Below are 20,175 nucleotides of genomic sequence, written 5' to 3'. Positions count from 1 at the left end.
TATATATATATATATATATATAGTTGTCAAGGTAGTGTGTATTGCTCAAACAAGGGCAGGGAGTCGTCCAAACTAAATGACTAAACATTGATACTCACGTAGTCATACCAGTGTGATGTAATTGAAGTGAAACGTGTTTTGGTATGTTCTCCCCGTGTCTGCGTGGGTTTCCTCTGGGGGCTCCGGTTTCCTCCCACAGTCCAAAGACATGTAGGTCAGGTGAATCAGCCGTACTAAGTTGTCCCTAGTTGTGAATGTGTGTGTCGGCCTTGTGATGGCCTGGCGGCCTGTCCAGGGTGTCTCCCCGCCTGCCGCCCAATGACTGCTGGGATAGGCTCCAGCATCCCCGCGACCCTGAGAGCAGGATAAGTGGTTTGGATGATGGATGGGTGGATGTCAGTCCGTTATCTATATCCTCAGGTGGTTGGAGTGTATCCTAGCATGCACTGGGCAAAGGCAGGGAGACGCCCTGGCCAGGCCAAACACACACACACCATCTTTACTTATGAGGCAGTTTGGTTTCCCCAGTTCACCTAGCGTGCATGTCTCTGGACCGTGGGAGGAAACCCGCATACCTGGAGTAAACACCAGGAGAACATGCAAACTCAGTACAGATGTGTTAGAATCAAACCCAAACCCCTCTGAGTATGAACCATTACTAACCACTAAATCCATGCTCTGCTCCATACGGTACATGCATTATCATAAATTACTGGAGAGAATGGCCCGAGTTTTGAATGTCGAGAACGTCTCGATACAAGGCTTTGCAGATTGGTGTGAACGTTCACACACAAATTCACTTATCCAAAAAAAAAAAAAAAAAATACATTCATCCTACGCTGCCTTGAAAACCCTGCTTCCTTTGCTGTTCGGTAACAGGATGATGTTGGCCATGAATAAATCACCATATGGAAGCGAAGAACGAGTGCCTTCCTCCGTTCATGAGCCTCCCACTGGGGTGGCAGATAAAGAGCCTCACTTGGGAGAGTCGAGAGGCAAATGGGCAACCATTGATAATTGATCAAAAGCATTTACATACTACTTCAGTGAGATCCTCTCATCTTCCTCAAACTGTGAGTGTGTCTGACATGTCAGATCCATGGTGCACACCTGTAGGCAGGGAGATGCTTCCTCTCTGCGGGGTTATGTGTTCACCAGTGCCAGCGAATTAAAACAAAAAACTTTAAGCATTTTATCTATCCCTGTGATGCTTGTGCCACTTTTCTGGGCTCGCCGGTTCGAATCCCCGTGTTACCTCCGGCTTGGTTGGGCGTCCCTACAGACACAATTGGCCGTGTCTGTGAGTGGGAAGCCTGATGTGGGTGTGTGTCCTGGTCGCTGCACTAGAGCCTCCTCTGGTCGGCCGGGGCGCCTGTTTGGGGCGGGGGGGGGGCTGGGGGGGAATAACGTGATCCTCCCACGCGCTACATCCCCGCTGGCGAAACTCCTCACTGTCAGGTGAAAAGAAGCGGCTGGTGACGCCGCATGTATCAGAGGAGGCATGTGGTAGTCTGCAGCCCTCCTCGGCTCGGCAGAGGGGTTGGAGCAGCGACTGGGAACGGCTTGGAAAATAGAGTAATTGGCCGGAAACAACTGGGGAGAAAAAAAGAGGGGGGGGGGAACTTGCCACTTTTCATTACTTTGACAGTATTCTGTAAAGGTGAGGTGAACCAACAAAGCTGCAGGTGCATGGTTTTGTGATCACTGGTTAATAAAGCAGCAACAAATCAAATCATCTGGACACAGGTGGACGAGTTTTTAAGCATATTTTATTGATGGTCATGAGTCATTTCCACCAGATTAGGAAAGATACAAGTCTGTAGTGAGCAGTGCAAGCATGCTCAAACACTTAAAAAGCCACTGCACGCGCTCTCACCTACAACACAGTGTACAATGACGCAACCATATACAGTATCTGAAGACACACACAGAGGCTATTTCATACATGAGATATATTTAGAAAAATATAAAGTCCTACGTTTGAAAATGAAAGAAAAAACTAAAATTTCTAGGGCAAAAAAAACACATGGTTCCACATTTGCTGTGATGCCCGTATTTGTTAAGAGAGAATGCATGTGTTGAATGGAGGATGTTCAACTAGACGTAAAGGAGAGTTTGAATAGTAGTCACATGAATTGGGCCAAACCGCTCCTGTGGTACACTTGTGCAAAGACATGGCCAACTCCTCAGCAGACTAAATGTGAGACGGTGTTTGTGTGAGAATGAAGCAGAGCAAGAAGAGAACAGAGAGAGAGAGAGAGAGAGAGAGAGAGAGTTTGTGTGTGTGTGTGTGTGTGTGTGTGTGTGTGTGTGTGTGTGTGTGTGTGTGTGATTATAGCGTGATAAGAAACATACTGCTAGCAAAACACAGAGGTACTTCAAACCTGCAGCCCATTGGGAGAAAGCATACATCTCTATTGTGTCAAGGTGTGTGTGTGTGTGTGTGTGTGTGTGTGTGTGTGTGTGTGTGTGTGTGTGTGTGTGTGTGTGTGTATGTGTGTGTGTGTGTGTGTGTGTGCGTGTGTGAGAGTGACACACACAGACACACTCACACACACTTTGTTTAATAAACGAGAAGTCAGGGGAACTTGGCTCAACACAAATATTCTTCGACCTGCGCTTCTTAAGGCAGCTATAACAGGCCTGACCTCGGCAGAGAGGTTCTTCATGAGAATGTATCGCTGACGTCAAAAGCTGAGGCGAAGGATTAGACCGGTGTGCAACTCGACACGGATGATTTATGATTAACAACAGCTTTTGAGTTCCTGCTCTGCCTCCGCGGTCATCCAAGCCGAAGTGGAAGGAGAGTTGGACAAAATTAATTTGAGTTTTTTTCTTTTTTTAATATGCACGCCTTTGCAAATAGACCTCCAAGGTATTGTTGTCATTCATGGGGCTCTTAGTCTGCATCAGGATCTGTTTTTATTATTATTATCTGTGGTAAACATATATAGAGCTTTTTTTATCCTGTTTCCCAATAATTCTACTTTTCATATATGTTGAGCACTGTAACTAGAAATGTCATATGATGAGGTTATTACATGTTATAACATGGTCAAATGGAACACTGGTTTCTGATTGGCTGGCGGGCGTTCATTAAAACCATTTAATGCACACACAGTTTGTCACTTCTAAATTCATATGCAGGTCACCAAGTCTCAATGTAAACATAGCAACACACGGAATCAGTAGCAAGACCAGTAAACATTCACAGCTTTAGCTTAGCGGCTAACTTTTTTCTCATAATTTTTTAATTCTGAGTCCAAAAAAAAATTAAGTGAATGCTTTTGTTAAGTTAACTTTGGTAAGTGATAATCCGCCACAACGTGAGCTTTAAGAGATTTTAACGCACTCCACTGAGGCAAACACACAAAGCAGCAGGTGGTCCTTTGCTTCCACGTTGTACTTTAAAATCATTTAACACACAACTCGAATGGATTGTCCCTTATGTTTGACATGTTAGTGAAGAAGTACTTTTCTAACAATCTTGTCGAATCTTCGCAGTACGAGAGGGATCACTATTACTGTCCTGCATGTGCTGCCGGTAGAATTTGGGGGAAAATATAGCATATGCTAAGCTAGCAATTGCTAGCAATTTCTTAAATCAGTTTCAAAACTGGCCAGAATCCACCTCGACCTATCTAGCACTTGGGGATATCTAAATTATTTAAACCCCTGTGCATTTTTACATGGGACTGAAACAGGGTTGGATCCATATTCCCTTATTTGAGTGGGAAATTGACTTTAGAGATGTATACAGTATAGTTTCTTTGGATATTATCTAACATCGATTCCATCCGTAGTTTTTTACAAGTAGGGTGATTTTTGATGCAGCTCCCTGAAAAAGATTCATACGATTATTTATCCTGGTTATTTATCTTCAAATGGAAGTCATTTTTGCCAAACTCATTTATATGTGAATGGAGCACATCCTCAGATGGCATTGTTCTCAATGACAGACCTGGCCTGCTGAATCTGATAGACAGTAAGTCTGAGCCATCTGTCCAGTCCTAACGGGGTTTTTTTGTGTGCTCTCAACAGAAGCAGTGGGAATTCCCAGTAGATGAATGAGAGGAGACTCATTACCTCCTCATTAATACCAGATGCCAATGCCAGGGGGAACCAGACGGGAGGGACCGAGGGTCATTGGAGCAGATGCGGAAAGATTGGATCTAATGTCCAACCTAAACAGATTTGTGATGCATCTGTGGGGATTGACTGGAGAGTGGCTCAGAGCCGGGAACCCCGACAGGGCGGTGCATCCAGGCCCATGCTGCCGATTACATCGACATAGATAGGAAGTGGTTAAGGTTAGGTAAGGTCTTTGTGTTTTTGGTTTTTTTTAAGCCAGTATTCGGGGATGGTGGGGTTTTGGGAAGGTGAAACAAATCTGTTGGCACAAAAGTTATTATTGAATACATCCCTCCCCTGTTCACCATCAATGATAAGCAATGAGCTTTCTACCATCCCCTTTATTGGGGCTGGAAAAGAAAGGCCTTTGCATCAAATATGGGCTCTCGCATACACAATATGAGCATTTCATTTATTATTGAAGTCTCACTTCTCATTTTCGATGGGTCAGGGGTCTGAGGAGAGGTACCGACAGGACTTCAAAAGCTGACGTGTTTCTCCCAGAACGGGTTTCTTAAACTCTTAATGGAGTCTTAAATGCATCCCGTCTCTCTGATGGGGCTTTAGAAAGGTAAACCAACTGGCAGTCCAGTAAATATTAGCATAGGGGAGGTCTTATGGCATGCCCGTGTGTGTGTGGGTGGGTGTGTGGGTGTGTGTGTGTGCGTGACTCCAGATTCCCTCCACTTGCTGCTTTATTGCATCACAACTTTAGTATGTAACTATGTTAAATACTTACAGAAGTACGGTGATAGCCATGTTCAGTTTTAAAGCCTGTTTTCTTTAAATGACTGCTAGCCAAAAAGAGTTTTGTTTTTGAAGAGCGCCGTTCAAATCATCAATGAGTCAAGGCAATAATGAAATGTAAACAAAGGCAGAAGCGAATGTACACTTTACCCACAGTATACTTTTACAAACACTTCAGTTAAGTTGAACAAGACATGGAGAGCACACAATGCATTGACAGAGGGGACGAGGGGTATGGGGGGGAGGGGTACCCTAAACATAAAGACAGAGCAGAAGAACAAGAAGAGTATCTATTAACAGTCAGCAGCTCCATGGTCCCATACCATAGCTGGGGTAATCTAAACTAAGCTCCCCCATCAACTGAAAAACCATTTCATTTGTTAACATTTCTTTGACCTCCTTTTTGTGGGGGGGTTGGGGGATTTCATTTGCACAGCTTAATCCTAAAACATTTCCTTCAACTGTATATTGATGCAGAAACAGTCTAGGATTAAGCTTTGTCCATGGAACCATCCCCATCTAAATCTTTGCAAGTCTCCACATCTCCCATTCACAAGTTTTCTTTAGGAATCACTCCCACATGACAAGTTAATTATTAAAAATTTTTTTTTAACATTTTGCAATCACTCAAATGTTGCCCCAAATAAACTCTGTGCCCCGCTCTCTTTGTGACTTCTCACTTTCACACGGCCGAGCTGGAGACCTGGAGCCAGCCCACCTCTGTGTAGGCCCCCGTCACATGCCAGTACACCACTCCCATCAGTTTGGTCCACACCGTTTGCACCTCTGCCGTGAAGCATTCTGGGAAATCTTCAGACAACACCTCTAGCATCACTCCGCTCAGGATCTGGGATTGAGGAGAGAGAGACAGAGACAGAGATTTTGTCAGTATAAACAGAAAAAGGAGGTACTGGTGGAGCTGCAGTATTTCATACAACTGTGGACATGTAAAATGGGAGAAAGGAAAAAAGGCAAGGAAAGAGGAGAGACTTGGCGAATGGGTGTAGATGGCTTAAGTTAAGCTTAAAAACAACGTGAAATGGCATTCACAGCATATTACGTTTCTATAAAGTCATGTTATTTCCAAGTAAAACAGGATCTTAGGGCAGAACAAAATGCAGGGAGGGATGTGATTTGACTGGATGGTACAAAACATTTTATATTATTGGTTGTAATGTTGCTCACCCATCCACTTGGACTTGGTGATGCAATCACAAAAACTTGGCTGTTTCAAAGGAAGTTATGGTAATTAAATTTTGATGGAAAATGAGTAAATAACTGAATTTGCATGATTTTAAAGGAGCTATAGGTGGCTGCCGATTTTTGGCAAAATTTTAAATTTCTTATATTCGACAGTAATCGATAGTACTCAAAAAAATAAGACGTTTGACACTGAAATGAAAAAAACCGTCGTTCCTGTGAGGGGCAGGAGCTAAAACAACGACATCCAATCAAACAAACGACCAAGTCAAATGATTGGAACGAGTGAGCCGTCTATCAAACCCTCAGTGACACGCACGTTTGTTGTACGCATAACAGTTGCGCGTACACAAAGGCCGGTTGCTAACACATAGCTGCCTGCTAGCTACCTAGCGAGCCAGTCTTGATTGCTACAACAATGGAGCCGGTTCGTTGTTCAAGTTCATTATAATAATAAAGTTAGTTTCCTCTTATGTGTGTGACATCCATTCAGTACAGCTAATTCGGCTCCACTCAGAATGATGCATTTCTAAGTTCAACAGCTGCCTATTGCTCCTTTAAGTAGTAGTAGATGTTGGGCATAATATGACTGGGAACTGGACAAAAAAGATTTTGCTCCCTGAACACTTTTTGGTGTATTTTATGGATTTTGAGCTGCTGATCATGAAAATCACCCTTAAGTTTTCCCATTACATACCGTTTTGTAGATATAACCTATTTTTGTGATTTCCCGTCATATTTTAAGTCTATTAGTATATTGCCCACAGAGATTAGATTAGGTTGTTTTATTTACTGTTTTATTTATTATTATTAAGCAAGCTCTTTTGGTCAGTCCAAGCATGCCTGGGCATGCATTCAGTGTAGGTGCTATGCAAATGTTGTGTTGATGCACATGTTCTTCAGGCAATAGCATACTGAGTAGACTTAACAATAGGATTTATTGTCTTTATGAAGATTTAATACGGCAAAAATCTCTCGTCATTGGGCGTCTGGGTGGCGTGGCAGTCTAGTCCAGCACGGGGATCACCGGTTTGAATCCTAGTGTTACCTCCGGCTTGGTCGGGCGTCCCTACAGACACAATTGGTTGTGCCTGTGGGTGGGAAGCCAGATGTGGGTATGTGTCCTGGTCACTGCACTAGCACCTCCTATGTTTGGTCAGGGCACTTGTTCAGGGGGAGGGGGAACTGCGGGGAATAGCATGATCCTCCCATGCGCTACGCCCCCCTGGCGAAACTCCTCACTGTCAGGTGAAAAGAAGTGGCTGTCGGCTCCACGTGTATCGGCGGAGGCATGTGGTGGTCTGCAGCCCTCCCCGGCTCAGCAAAGGGGGTGGAGCAGCGATCGGGATGGCTCAGAAGAGTGGGGTAATTGGCCAAGTACAGTTGGAAGAAAAAGTTGGGAAAATCCAAAAAGAAAAAAAAAGAAATGTCTCGTCAATGTTGCAACAGCTGTGGTACATCAGTTACATCTGTGGTGAGTATACGCTTGAGGCTCAAAGACGCACCATGACTGCACTTATTAAGAAAGCCTATGAGCTCTACTTCGGATGTAAAATTGGTGACCAAGAGAAACCCTGGGCTCCTCACATTTGTTGTGCAATACGTGCAGTCAACGTGAGAGCTTGGCTCAGAGGTACTCGGAAGTCAGTACCATTTGCACTCCCAATGATATGGCGAGAACAGAAGGCTCACGTGACAGACTGTTACTTCTGCTGACCAATGTATCTGGCTTCTCTACTAAAAATAAGAAAGCTTTTGAGTACCCCAGTCTGCCTTCAACCATGATGACAGTTTGCCAGTACCGAAGCCACCAGAGACATGGAGCCTAGATGAGGCAGATCAAGATGCCACAATGCAACACAACTGGCTCCCAGTTGCTGCCTGCTTCAAATTCAAAACCTTAATGCCCACTTACAAAACAGCAACTAAAACGGCTCCCCCTGAACTCTCTCTTTCAGGTTTACATTCAGTCACTACGCTCTGCCAATATGAAAGGCGTCTGGCACTTCTGCTACAACGGGGCCCTAAGTCACTAGCCACTAGCCACTAACTCTTCTGTAGTTCCTCGGTGGTGGAACGAGTTACCAAAGTCCATTCGATCCGCTGAGTCCCTCTCCATCTTTAAGAAGAAGCTAAAGACCCAGCTCTTTCACAAACACCTCCACACCTGATGGTATTAATAAAAAGACAACAAAACAAAAAACAAAAACAAGAAACGCTTCTATGCACCCTGAGCAATGCCTCTGTGCACTGCCTGTTGACACCTATGTCCTATTGGACTTGAACCTAGTTTTTTGGCACTTACTTGCATTGTCTCTTGACTATATTCTTGCTTGTGTTGTATTAACTCTCAGATGTATGTCGCTTTGGGTAAAAGTTTCTGCTAAATGGAACTGTAACATTGTAACAATGCATGAACCCCATGTGGAAAACGACACTGATCCAGATGTTGTACCCTTTATGCCTGGTTATCCTCATCTGATAACACAGCCAGAATTAAATGACTTGGTCAGGAACTTAAGATTTGTCAAAAGCTAAAGCAGAACTACTTGATTCAAGATTGCAAGGATTGGGTTTGCTGTCACCAGGTACTAAAATTTCTATCTTTTGGAACTGTCAAGAACATCTGACAGACTTCTTTATGCAGGTTGATGACTCCTGTTTCTGCACTGACATGTTCATGGCTTTGGGTTGTGTGCATGACCCACAACAATGGCGTCTGAGCATTCTGACCAGCTGTATCACTGTCTGGCATGGGAACTGCAAGGCCTCCGACTGTAAATCCCTACAGCGGATAGTGAAGACAGCTGGAAAGATCATAGGAACTGCTCTCCCATCCATCCAGGCCATCTTTGATGCACAGTGCACCCGGAAAGCTCTTAGCATTGTGAAGCACCCCACCCACGTTTCCCACATCCATTTCACCCTCCTACCCTCTGGCAGGAGGTACCGGAGCGTCTGTGCTGCCTCCACCAGACTATGCAACAGTTTCATTCCTCAGGCTGTGAGGTTCCTCAACAGCCTGAACACTTAGACCTCCCACAAAATGACTTTTTTGACTGCCTTACTCACTGTCCATGTCAGGTTTGCTTGTGATGTGTAGGTCTGTGAAGTAATTCTTGTTTTTAATGCACTTTTTGTTTTTAATATTTATTGTTTGGTATTTGTTTTTATGTGGTTTTGAGGTCCTTGTGAACCATAATTTCATTTCCTTGTATACATGAGACAAGCATACGTATAAGGCAATGACAAATAAAAGCAGTCTAGGTCTAAGCATTATTAGTCTTTTTATAGATTCATCAAAGTTAAGCCTGAAAGCCGTCCTGTTACACAATGGCAGCGTCCACCCTTCAGTACCCATTGGCTATGCAGGACACATGAAAAAAATATACAATAACGATAGCATGGAACTGTTGTTGAAACACATTCAGTACAACAATTAGGAATGGAATGTAGCTCGGATATACAAAGGACTGTTGTTCCTTTGTGAATGGGATAGCCATGCTAAAGAGTCACATTACATTAAAAAGAACTGGCTGCTCCATAAACATTTTGTTCCAGAAAAGTGGCGCATAAACCACTTGTCGACCCAACAAAGATATTTCTGCCTCCTCTTCATATGAAACTCAGATTAATGAACATTTTTGTGAAAGCAATGAACAAAGAAGGTGATGGATTTTGCTATTTGAGACAGATGTTTCCAAAAATAACTGATGCCAAGATTAAGGAAGGCGTTTTTGTTGGTCCAAAAACCAGACAGGTCATCAATGACAGGGAGTTAGAAGATCTGCTAGTGGGGCCAGAGAAAATAGCATGGAAGGCATTTAAGGATGTTGTTGAGAATTGAGGGACGCCCGACCAAGCCAGAGGTAACCGGTGATCGAACCGGTGATCCCCGTATTGATAGGCAACGGAACAGACCGCTACGCTACCCGGATGCCCCATGGTAACGTTTGTTGCCAAATCATTCATTGATTAGTCAATCGACAGAAAATTAATCAAATATAGTTTCGGTTATCGGTTAATCGTTTGAGTCATTCATCAAGAAAAAATACCAAATATTTGTTTGTTGCCGTGTCATAAATGCTAAGATTTGCTTGCCTTCTGATTTATATCATTATGAAATGAATACTTGTGGGGTTTTTGGCTGTTGATCAGACTAAGTAAACAGTTTTAAGATGACACTTTGGAATCTGGAAATTTAAAATGAGCATTCATCGGTATTTTTAACTCTTGAACAGAATAAAGGATTAATAATTCCAGAAAGTTGAATCAGTTCATTTGGACACAATGTTTAGATGAACTGATTCAACTTTCTGGGATTTCCTTATGTGGATTATTGAGCATGTATAAATGAATCAGTAAAAAACCAAAACAATAACCAATTATGAAGATTGTTATTTGCCTCCCTAGTCACATAGACTCAATTTTAAGAAACCTTGTTATCAATGTTCAATACTGAAGAGACAAATAAGCAAAAATCCACAAACATGTTGGGAAGCGACTCAGATGGTAGTGAGTGTGAATTGCACTCCCTGTAGTAAGTAGAAGGATGGGTCAAATGCAGAAAATGAATTCACCACAGGGATTAATAAAGACTCGCTACTTTTCTATTATGAGAAAAAAGGTCAGAAACGTGGGTGTATGTGCAACCAGGAGAGAAGTGCCCATCAGCCTGCATGTCAAAATGAGGGATGTGGAGGATTTTGGTGAAGTTACACCATAGGCTTCGCTAAAAAGGAAATACTGAGACTTCTTCCCCAAGACCACTAGATTATTATAAGTATTAGCCTGTGTTTATTACAAGAAAGAAACAACTATTCTTTGCGAATTTGCGCTGCCAAACAGCTTTGGTTTATATTAAGTAAAGGATAATCCACTCCAAGGTGCGTGTTGAAGGATTTTAACGCATGATTCCTTGCATAGCTTGTCGTGGATTATCCTGCCTACACCATGGTCACTTACCAACGAATTAGAATAAAAGCATTCGCTCTTCTTCTTCTTTTCTTTTTTTTTCGTCTAGCGTTTTGGACTCAGAATTAAAAGGTTATGAAGCAAAGGTTAACCACTAAGCTAAAGCGTTGAACATTTACTGGGTGTTGCTAAATCAGTGTGTTGCTATGGTTACATAGGGACTTGTGTCCAGCCTTTAGAACAGTGAGCCATACAACAGAACTGGAGCCGTACAACGGCTGTATCATAGGGTCTTAACCCACACCCTCCAGCCAATCAGAGACCAGTATTCTCTGTGACCTTGATATAACAATCTTAAATAAGTTGTCTGATCAAGCTATCTGATTGGGCGAGAGCTGTGTGTTATTTACTATAATGTCACAATTGTTTCAGTGTGCTAATACTTTTAATCTGGTGCTAATATGCCAGAAAACTGCGTATTTCTATAAATGTGAAACCCATACTAAAATATAAACTAACCAAATCATCCCTCCCTTTGACATGCACGCTTGACAGGCTACTCTTTCCTGTTTGCCCATACCCTCACAATTCTGACCTTTTTCTCATAACATTATGTTTGTTATTATGTTTATTGATATTGATTTTGCAATATTATGACTTTATTCTTGCGATATTGTTACTTTTTTCAAAATATTAAGCCTTTTTTAAAATATCACAACTTCTTTCTAGATTTTGTTTTACACCAGTGGTCCTTAAATACCATCATATTATTTTGCATTGTTTGTATAAAGACTTGTCCAAACTGGATTTTCACCCTGTGTTTACTTTTCCTTGAAGCTCCAATACATCTTACCTTAAAGTACACGGGTTCAACCTTGTGTTTGACAGCATGGGCCCTTCCCACCAGGCCCAGCACAGAGGAGACCTTCTCTGGGTCATGGAGGTTCTCCACCACAGTGTTGATGGCATTCATCACCCTGCGGGCATGGTGCCTTAGCTGACCACTTCTCTCCATTTCCTCTGGGTCCTCCATGTCCTGGAACTGGCTGAAATACTGCTTGGCCGATGGGAAGTTTACAAAGAACCTAAGAAGGTGAATGAAAAAAATTGGTCAATTCAGATTAGACTGGAAGACTTTAATGTCATTATAATGAAGCTTTTTTGTTGATGCTTGAAGGAGTAAACATTACATATAAAAAGAAAAAAGGAGGAGAAAATAGAAGAAACCGCTGTGGCTGATGTACAGTTTGCTAAAGGGGAAGTTCTTAAATAACCTGGAAAAGAGGTATTTTGAGACCCTGTGTGGAAGATAAGAAAAGAAAGGAAAGACAGGGGAGTTTAGAAAGGGTTTAGAGGGTAAATGCTGGCATTGTGTATTGTTTAGCTCAGGGGGAAAACTCACAGGGAAGAATACGAGGAGGAGAACGTTTGAACAGCCTGCAGATGAATAAAGAAGGGAGTGAAGAAGAAACAGTGGAGTGTGAGGAGGTTGCAGCCCAAGAGCTTTCCTCATAAAAAGATGATTAAGAGAGTGTAGGCTCATCTTAATATCTATAAAACACTGATGGTATCATTCATTTGTGATGAATTGCTGGCAGCGATAAAGCCAAAAGATGGATGATAGCTATGACAGCTAATAGGCTTAACTGGGAAAAATCCATTACAGGCCTTTAATATGCAACTAATGGTCAGAATAAGGATCTGTTTCATTAGCTAAGTAAGTTTGCACATACAAGGAATTTGACTGAGTGGGACAATACAAACACATTACATGAAGACAACTGAAAAAAGATATTATGAAATAGAAATATATAAGATTAGCTTACAACACCTAATTTAATTGGAAACAATCATTATCTACAGCATTATCTCAATATACCGTTAATTCTTAGATAGTGGCCGGGGCCTTCATTTACCTTAATGGAAAAGAGAACCAGGCCTTTATTTTAGACAGGCCATTATTTTTATTTTTAATTTGTCCTTTTTTCAGTAGTATATTTTGTGATATGTTTGCACCATAATGTTTAATGTCACAAAACACGTGTTTTGTGGACTTGGAGAAGGCTTACCACCGTGTACCCTGGGGCACTCTGTGGGTGGTACTGCAGGAGTATGGGGTACCGGGGCAGCTGCTACAAGCCATCTGGTCCTTGTATAGCCAAAGTGAGAGCTGTGTCCTAATTCTCGGCATAAACTCAAACACATTTTTGGTGGGTGTCGGACTCCGCCAAGGTTGTCCCTTGTCTCCGATTCTGTTTGTGATATTCATGGACAGGATCTCAAGGCGCAGCCAAGGTGAGGAGTGTGTCCATTTTGAGAACCTCAGAATTGCATCTCTGCTCTTCGCAGATGATGTGGGTTTTTTTTGTTGCTTTTTTTTGCCTTCATCAGAACGCGATCTCCAGTGCGCACTGGGGCGGTTTGCAGCTGAGTGTGAAATGGCCGGGATGAGAGTCAGCACCTCCAAGTCTGAGGCCACGGTTCTCTACCGGAAAATGGTGGATTGCTCCCTCCGGGTTGGGGGTGAGTTGTTGCCTCAAGTGAAGGAGTTCAAGTATCTTGTGGTCTTTTTCACTAGTGAGGGTAGGATGGAGCGGGAGATTGATAGGCGGATTCGTGCAGCATCAGCAGTAATGCAGATGTTGTACCAGATCATTGTAGTGAAGAGGGAGCTGAGCCGGAAGGCAAAGCTCTCAATTTACCAGTCAATCTTTGTTCCAACCCTCACCCATGGTCATGAGCTTTGGGTATTAACCGAAAGGGTGAGATCACGGATACAAGTGGCTGAAATGAGTTTCCTCCGTAGGGTGTCTGGGCTCAGCTTTAGAGATAGAGTGAGGAGCTGGGACATCCGGAGGGAGCTCAAGAGTAGAGCCACTGCACCTTTGTGTCGAAAGGAACCAGTTGAGGTGGTTTGGGCATCTGATTAGGAGGCCTCCTGGGCGCCTTCCTTTGGAGGTTTTCCGGGCACATCCAACTGGGAGAAGGCCCTGGGGTAGACCCAGAACTCGCTGGAAGGCTACATGTCTAATCTGGTTGAATGCCTTGGGATCCCCAAGGAGGAGCTGGAAGGCATTGCTAGGGACAGGGATGTCTGGAGTGCTCTACTTAGTTTGCTGCCACTGCAACCCAGCCCTGGAGAAGCAGCTGATAATGAATGAATGAATGAATGAATGAATGAATGAATGAATGAATGAATGAATGAATGAATGTTTAATGAATGTTTAATGAATCACGAATCAGGAAGTGTTCCTGATTCCTGAAGTTAGATATGGAGCAGAGACATGCCGCAGTTTTGCCCTTTTGTGGCTTTTTCTTATGATATGCTGTGAGAATAACAAACAACTACTGCTATTTTGTTTATCTAACAGTTATTATTCTGTTATTTCATTATTGACTGTTGTACAGTCATATTGATCCCTGCTGGAGTTGTTTCCAACATGTACATATTTGCTGCTGCACCAGTGTTCGACCTACCTGGTCAAAACTTTTCAACAGCAGTATACAGAGACTGGAAAGTGTCTCTAACCATGGTGAAGATGACTGGTAGTATTATGGAGCCTGACTCTATTATACACATAGAGAAAATGTCAATTTATTAAATCACTGATTTAAAAAGAGAAACACAGAGCAACAGAGAGCTAGCTGACTTGTGTGACTATGATGTTGTATTAATTAATGCTGTGAAAATATACTAAGTAGACCACCCCAACCTTTCTGTAATCTCTGTATTTTTATTTAGCCTGGCCTTTAATTTGGACTGACCTTTATTTGTCCAAACAAAACACACCCCTGAATAGTATTAGAGACCAGCCATTATCTGAAACCTGGTTTTATTTGAAAATGTACGGTATGTGTATGTTGTAGGGGTAGCGCTCCAATAACAGCCATAATACTTAGCAGTCGTCTGTGTGTCCCTTAAACAGCAATGAAATTGTGTCTGCCATTGATGGCACTGGTGGACAGTGAATGTGAGAAGTTACTTCCTAGTTTGATGATGGGATGCGTTGTTTAAGAAAATAAAAATAAAAACACTACACAAAAATTTTTAATGTAGCTTTGTTATTCGCATTTTCTTATACAGCTGTACACAGCATTTATATTCCCTGTCACTTTTCTACACAAATTTCGTGCCATTTCAGAGACACACAGATGATTGCTCAGTATTATGGCTGCTTTAAAATATATGTTATATTTTATATATATATATACATACAGTTCACACCCCTTCACTTTCCCCACATTTTATTATGTTACAGCCTTATTCCAAAATGGATTAAATTCCTTTTTTTCCCTCATCAATCAACATACAATACCCCATAATGACAAAGTGAAAAAGGTTTTGTAGAAATTTTTGCAAATTTATTAAAAATAAAAAACTGAAATATTGCATGTACATAAGTATTCACACCCTTTACTCAGTACTTGGTTGAGGCACCCTTGGCAGCGATTACAGCCTCAAGTCTTCTTGGGTATGAAGCTACAAGCTTGGCACACCTATATATTTGGGGTATTTCTCCCATTCTTCTCTGCAGATCCTCTTGAGCTCTGTAAAGTTAGATGGGGAGCGTCGCTGCACAGCTATTTTCAGGTCTTTCCAGAGATGTTCAATGGGGTTCAAGTCTGGGCTCTAGCTGGGCCACTCAAAGACATTTACAGACTTGTCCTGAAGCCACTCCTTCGTTGTCTTGGCTGTGTGCTTAGGGTCGTTGTCGTGTTGAAAGGTAAACCTTTGCCTCAGTCTGAGGTCCTGAGCGCTCTGGAGCAGGTTTTCATCAAGGATCTCTCTGTACTTTGCTCCATTCATCTTTCCCTCGATCCTGACTAGTCTCCCAGTTCCTGCTGCTGAAAAACATCCCCACAGCATGATGCTGCCACCACCATGCTTCACTGTAGGGATGGTATTAGAAAGGTGATGAGAGGTGCCTGGTTTCCTCCAGACGTGACGTTTGGCGTTCAGGCCAAAGAGTTCAATCTTGGTTTCATCAGACCAGAGAATCTTGTTTCTCATGGTCTGAGAGTCCTTTAGGTGCTTTCTGGCAAACTCCAAGTGGGCTGTCATGTGCCTTTTACTGAGCAGAGGCTTCCATCTGGCCACTTTACCATAAAGGCCTGATTGGTGGAGTGCTGCAGAGATGGTTGTCCTTCTGGAAGGTTCTCCCATCTCCACAGAGGAACGCTGGAGCTCTGTCAGAGTGACCATCGGGTTCTTGGTCACCTCCCTGACCAAGGCCCTTCTCCCCCGATTGCTCAGTTTGGCTGGGTGGCCAGCTCATGGAAGAGTCCTGGTGGATCCAAACTTCTTCCATTTACGAATGATGGAAACCACTGCGCTCTTCAGGACCTTCAAAGCTGTAGAAATTTATTTGTACCCTTCCCCAGATCTGTGCCTCGATACAATCCTGTCTCGAAGGTCCACAGACAATTCCTTTGACTTCATGGCTTGGTTTCTGCTCTGACATGCACTGTCAACAGTGGGACCTTATATAGACAGGTGTGTGCTTTTCCAAATCATGTCCAATAAATTGAATTTACTAGAGGGGGACTCCAATCAAGATGTAGAAACATCTCAAGGATGATCAGTGGAGACAGGATGAACCTGAGCTCAATTTTGAGTGTCATAGCAAAGGGTGTGAATACTTATGTACATTTAATATTTCAGTTTTTGTATTTTTAATAAATTTGCAAAAATTTCTACAAAACCTTTTTGACTTTTTCATTATGGGGTATTGTGTGTAGATTGATGAGGAAAAAAAAGGAATTTAATCCATTTTGGAATAAGGCTGTAACATAACAAAATGTGGGGAAAGTGAACGGGTGGGAATACTTTCCGGATGCACTGTATATAATATTCATTCATTATCCAAACTGCTTATCCTTATTCAGGGTCGCAGAGATGTTGGAGCCTATCCCAGCAGTCATTGAGTGGCAGGCAGGAAGACACCCTGAACAGACCATCACAGACGGGGCCGGTATTATTATAATTATTATTATTATTTATTACTTTTTAAAAAATGATTACTAAGGCCCAGACCCAGGTGATTTATTTGTTAGGGCTTCAATGAATCAAGTGAATATAATTTTATAAGTCAACAAACCTTGAGAAAATCGTAAGAAGCCTGAAGCTTTTTTTTTCTTTTTTCTTTTTTAATTTATATGTTGGATATATGTGTTTTGTGGGTTTTGTAGTTTTTTGTAGTTTGGATATATGTGTTCTTGTAGTTTGGATATGTGTTTTTGTCTTTGTGTTGCACTGCTGTGGGGTTGGGGAAATGATATTTTGTTTCATGTGCGCAGGTACATGGAATGAAATGACAAGTACACATTCCTGATTCCTGATTCCTAATGGAGCGTATCCCTTATGTAGAGAGATAAAGTTAAAAACTGTGATTGTTTCCCTTCAGGTTGGCAAGTGGCTAAAGGACTTTAGGGAATAACAAGTATCTTGAGGAGAATCCAAAAAGCAAAAGCTCATAATTACACAAGCTGAGAAAAACCTGCAGGTAGCCAGTCTCTACCATAGTCATCCAGTGAATTGAGCTCTATTGTAGAGATCAAGTTTTCTACAGTGAATTTGTGCTTTAAAATGCATCTTGCAGAAAATGAGTTAAAATGCGCTTTTAATGAGAGACGCGTATGCGCAGCAATAATCCACCGAGGCGCTCAAGCTTGACAAAATATGACTCCACTTGAAAAACGAGTGCCCCAAGGCCACGAAGTCAGTGTGTTCCACATTTCACGGAAAGGGAGTTTACTTGCTGCTCTTTTCAAAGCTGTGACCCGTAGCCATGCAACAAGAGAAAACCTAGGGGCAGGGCTTGAAATGCACATTGAGCCACGAGAGCTAATTAGTCTCCTGTCATTCCTATTGCCTATCACTCCTCAGTAACAAGGCTCCCTGGTGTTGGCGTTCGAGAGAAATATACGCTTAAGATATTGTTTTAATTTCTGCAAAGAATGTAAGCCACCCTGGGTGCCATGACTACCACAGGAGGTGACTGACATCCACAGCCACGGTAGGTAAGATTCTCTTAGTGAGTCTCCCAGTGCGTAATTGGAGGCAGGTGTGTGGAAGAGTTGCAAGTAATTATTTTACAAGCCTTTCTTTTTCGTGCAGATTGTAAGAGTAGGTCTCCCTGAGAGACACAACTGCCTTTAATACACATGGCTGGTAGGGTCACCATCATAAAAATGTCAATTGCAATGTCCACCACTTGCCTGTACTGGGAAAAAAAACACACGTTGAAATTGTCACCATGATGTCAATGCGTTCTGTTCATATCTCTTAAAAGCAAAGCTCTCATTCCTTTTTTTATTTGATGTAGTAACATTACTGACCACATGGCAGAAGCTTTTATGCTGTTGTGTTTGGTTTTTATCTCTTTACATTTTAGTATTTGGTTGTAATTCAGTTGGGTGTGCTAAAAGTTAAATGAGAAAGCCAACCATGTAATGCTCAGCTATCTGTTTTGCAATCTGAATAATAAAATTTTTTAACGTATAAAGTATTCATTCCTATGATAAATGGGCCATTTAAAGATGAAAGACAAACTGCAGCATTTTTGGCCACTAGTAGCGCTACTGAGCAAAGTGGGTCCCTGTACCGTAACAAAAACGCTAACGTCACAGGAGCTTCCTCTCCAAGCCGTTGCGCTGAAAACCGGATGTAACTATTGGAGCAATATAACATAAACACTGTAGCCTTCTAAATATTAAAAACTGAGACGCTCCAAGCACCTTTGAAGGTAATACATGGAGTCAGTATCATCAGTGGGGTCGAATAACATAATGTCTGTACGAGGGAAATTATAAACGTAAACAAATCCATATTGAAAACACCACAGTTCATATTTTAAGTCTGATGTATTTGACCATATTATGGAGTCTATAGACTTTGGTCGGTAAAGGATAATCCACTCAAATGTGTTGCGGCCCTCTGCTGCCCTGGCGGCCTGTCCAGGGTGTCTCCCCGCCTGCCGCCCAATGACTGCTGGGATAGGCTCCAGCATCCCCGCGACCCTGAGAGCAGGATAAGAGGCTTGGATAATGGATGGATGGATAGATGTGTTGCTGAGTTGCTATGGTTACATAGAGACCTTGTGGCCAGTGTATGAATTTAGAACAGTAATTAAACTTGAGCCGAACTACGTGTGCATTATACGGTTTTAACAAACACCCATCAGCCAATCAGAAAATGAGTAGTCTCCCTGACTATGATATAAAAACCAATGAAAAACTAAAATAACACGGTATCTCTGTTTTCTCGCGTATCAGTGGAAAAAGAGAGCAAGTGACATCATGATTGGGGTGTGGTCAGCAGCACAATACTAGTTTTTTCCCTAATGTGAGCTATTGTGTTTCATTACTTTTTGAAGAGTGATCAGGAAAGGCGCAAATCTCTAGTCGCTTCTTAAAACTTACCCCAGAGCGAGACGTAAATACCAAGCCGAGAAAGTAAAAGTCCTAACAGTGAAATTGCTCCACACAACTGATTTCACCATTTTCTCCTATTTAATTCAAGAGTGGTGTAGAACATGGCTTGAGCAAATAAACGGTTCGGACTTGAGTTTCTGGACCTGGACTATATGCGTCTGCCCAAGAGCATTTTAAAGGTCCATTCGATACCAAACAAACTTCTACTGTGACAGACATTGAGACAGTGGCTGATATCTTTGACGTCTGTGGGCCCTGGTTGACCTACAACTGGTGTTTATTCTGGGAGTTATTTTTGGCACATGTAATAAATCCCATTCTCCCACCTCCATAGTAGATGTTAATACAGAGAGTGAGCGAGACAGAGAGAGCAAGAGAGAGAACAAATGTGAATCATCTTGAGGGATTCTAGGAATGAACTTTTGTTTTGATTCAGGGATTTAGCTGCATACATCACAAACCACCATAAGTTCATTGAAACGGAGTCAGCACTACCGCAGTTTATATGCCAGGGCAATAAGAAAGTTTCCGTAAGCTTCGCTGCAGGGCTCTCCAGAGCTTGCCAAGGATAAATGAAGGACATTTCAACATTTCCTACTCTGGTAACAACAATGGAAAACTCTAACATTGAAAAATCACTTACAGTAAGGACACTAAGACAAACACAGAAAATCAGTAGGCATCGCCATGTGCAGAAACACAAACACACATTGTCTTTATGCATGCTCAATAATCCAGGTAAAAAAAAAA

General features: G+C 42.3%; 1 protein-coding gene across 1 annotated transcript in view; it reads right to left on the bottom strand.

Moving 5' to 3' along the window:
• Positions 1 to 1,757: 1,757 nt before the first annotated feature.
• Positions 1,758 to 20,175, bottom strand: part of cygb2 (cytoglobin 2) — a 37,278-nt gene continuing 18,860 nt past the window's right edge. Inside the window, exons 2-3 of the mRNA XM_056280138.1 lie at positions 11,846 to 12,077; positions 1,758 to 5,725 (exon numbers count right to left, since the gene is read on the bottom strand). Of these exons, the coding sequence (XP_056136113.1) occupies positions 5,561 to 5,725; positions 11,846 to 12,077 (397 nt within the window). The 3' untranslated portion in view covers positions 1,758 to 5,560. The remainder of the gene's footprint in view (positions 5,726 to 11,845; positions 12,078 to 20,175) is intronic.

This window comes from Lampris incognitus, chromosome 5, assembly GCF_029633865.1.
Source record: "Lampris incognitus isolate fLamInc1 chromosome 5, fLamInc1.hap2, whole genome shotgun sequence".
NCBI classification, from domain to species: Eukaryota; Metazoa; Chordata; class Actinopteri; order Lampriformes; family Lampridae; genus Lampris; species Lampris incognitus.
Note: the sequence above shows the minus strand (reverse complement) of the source record. Positions and strands in the feature narration are given on the sequence as shown.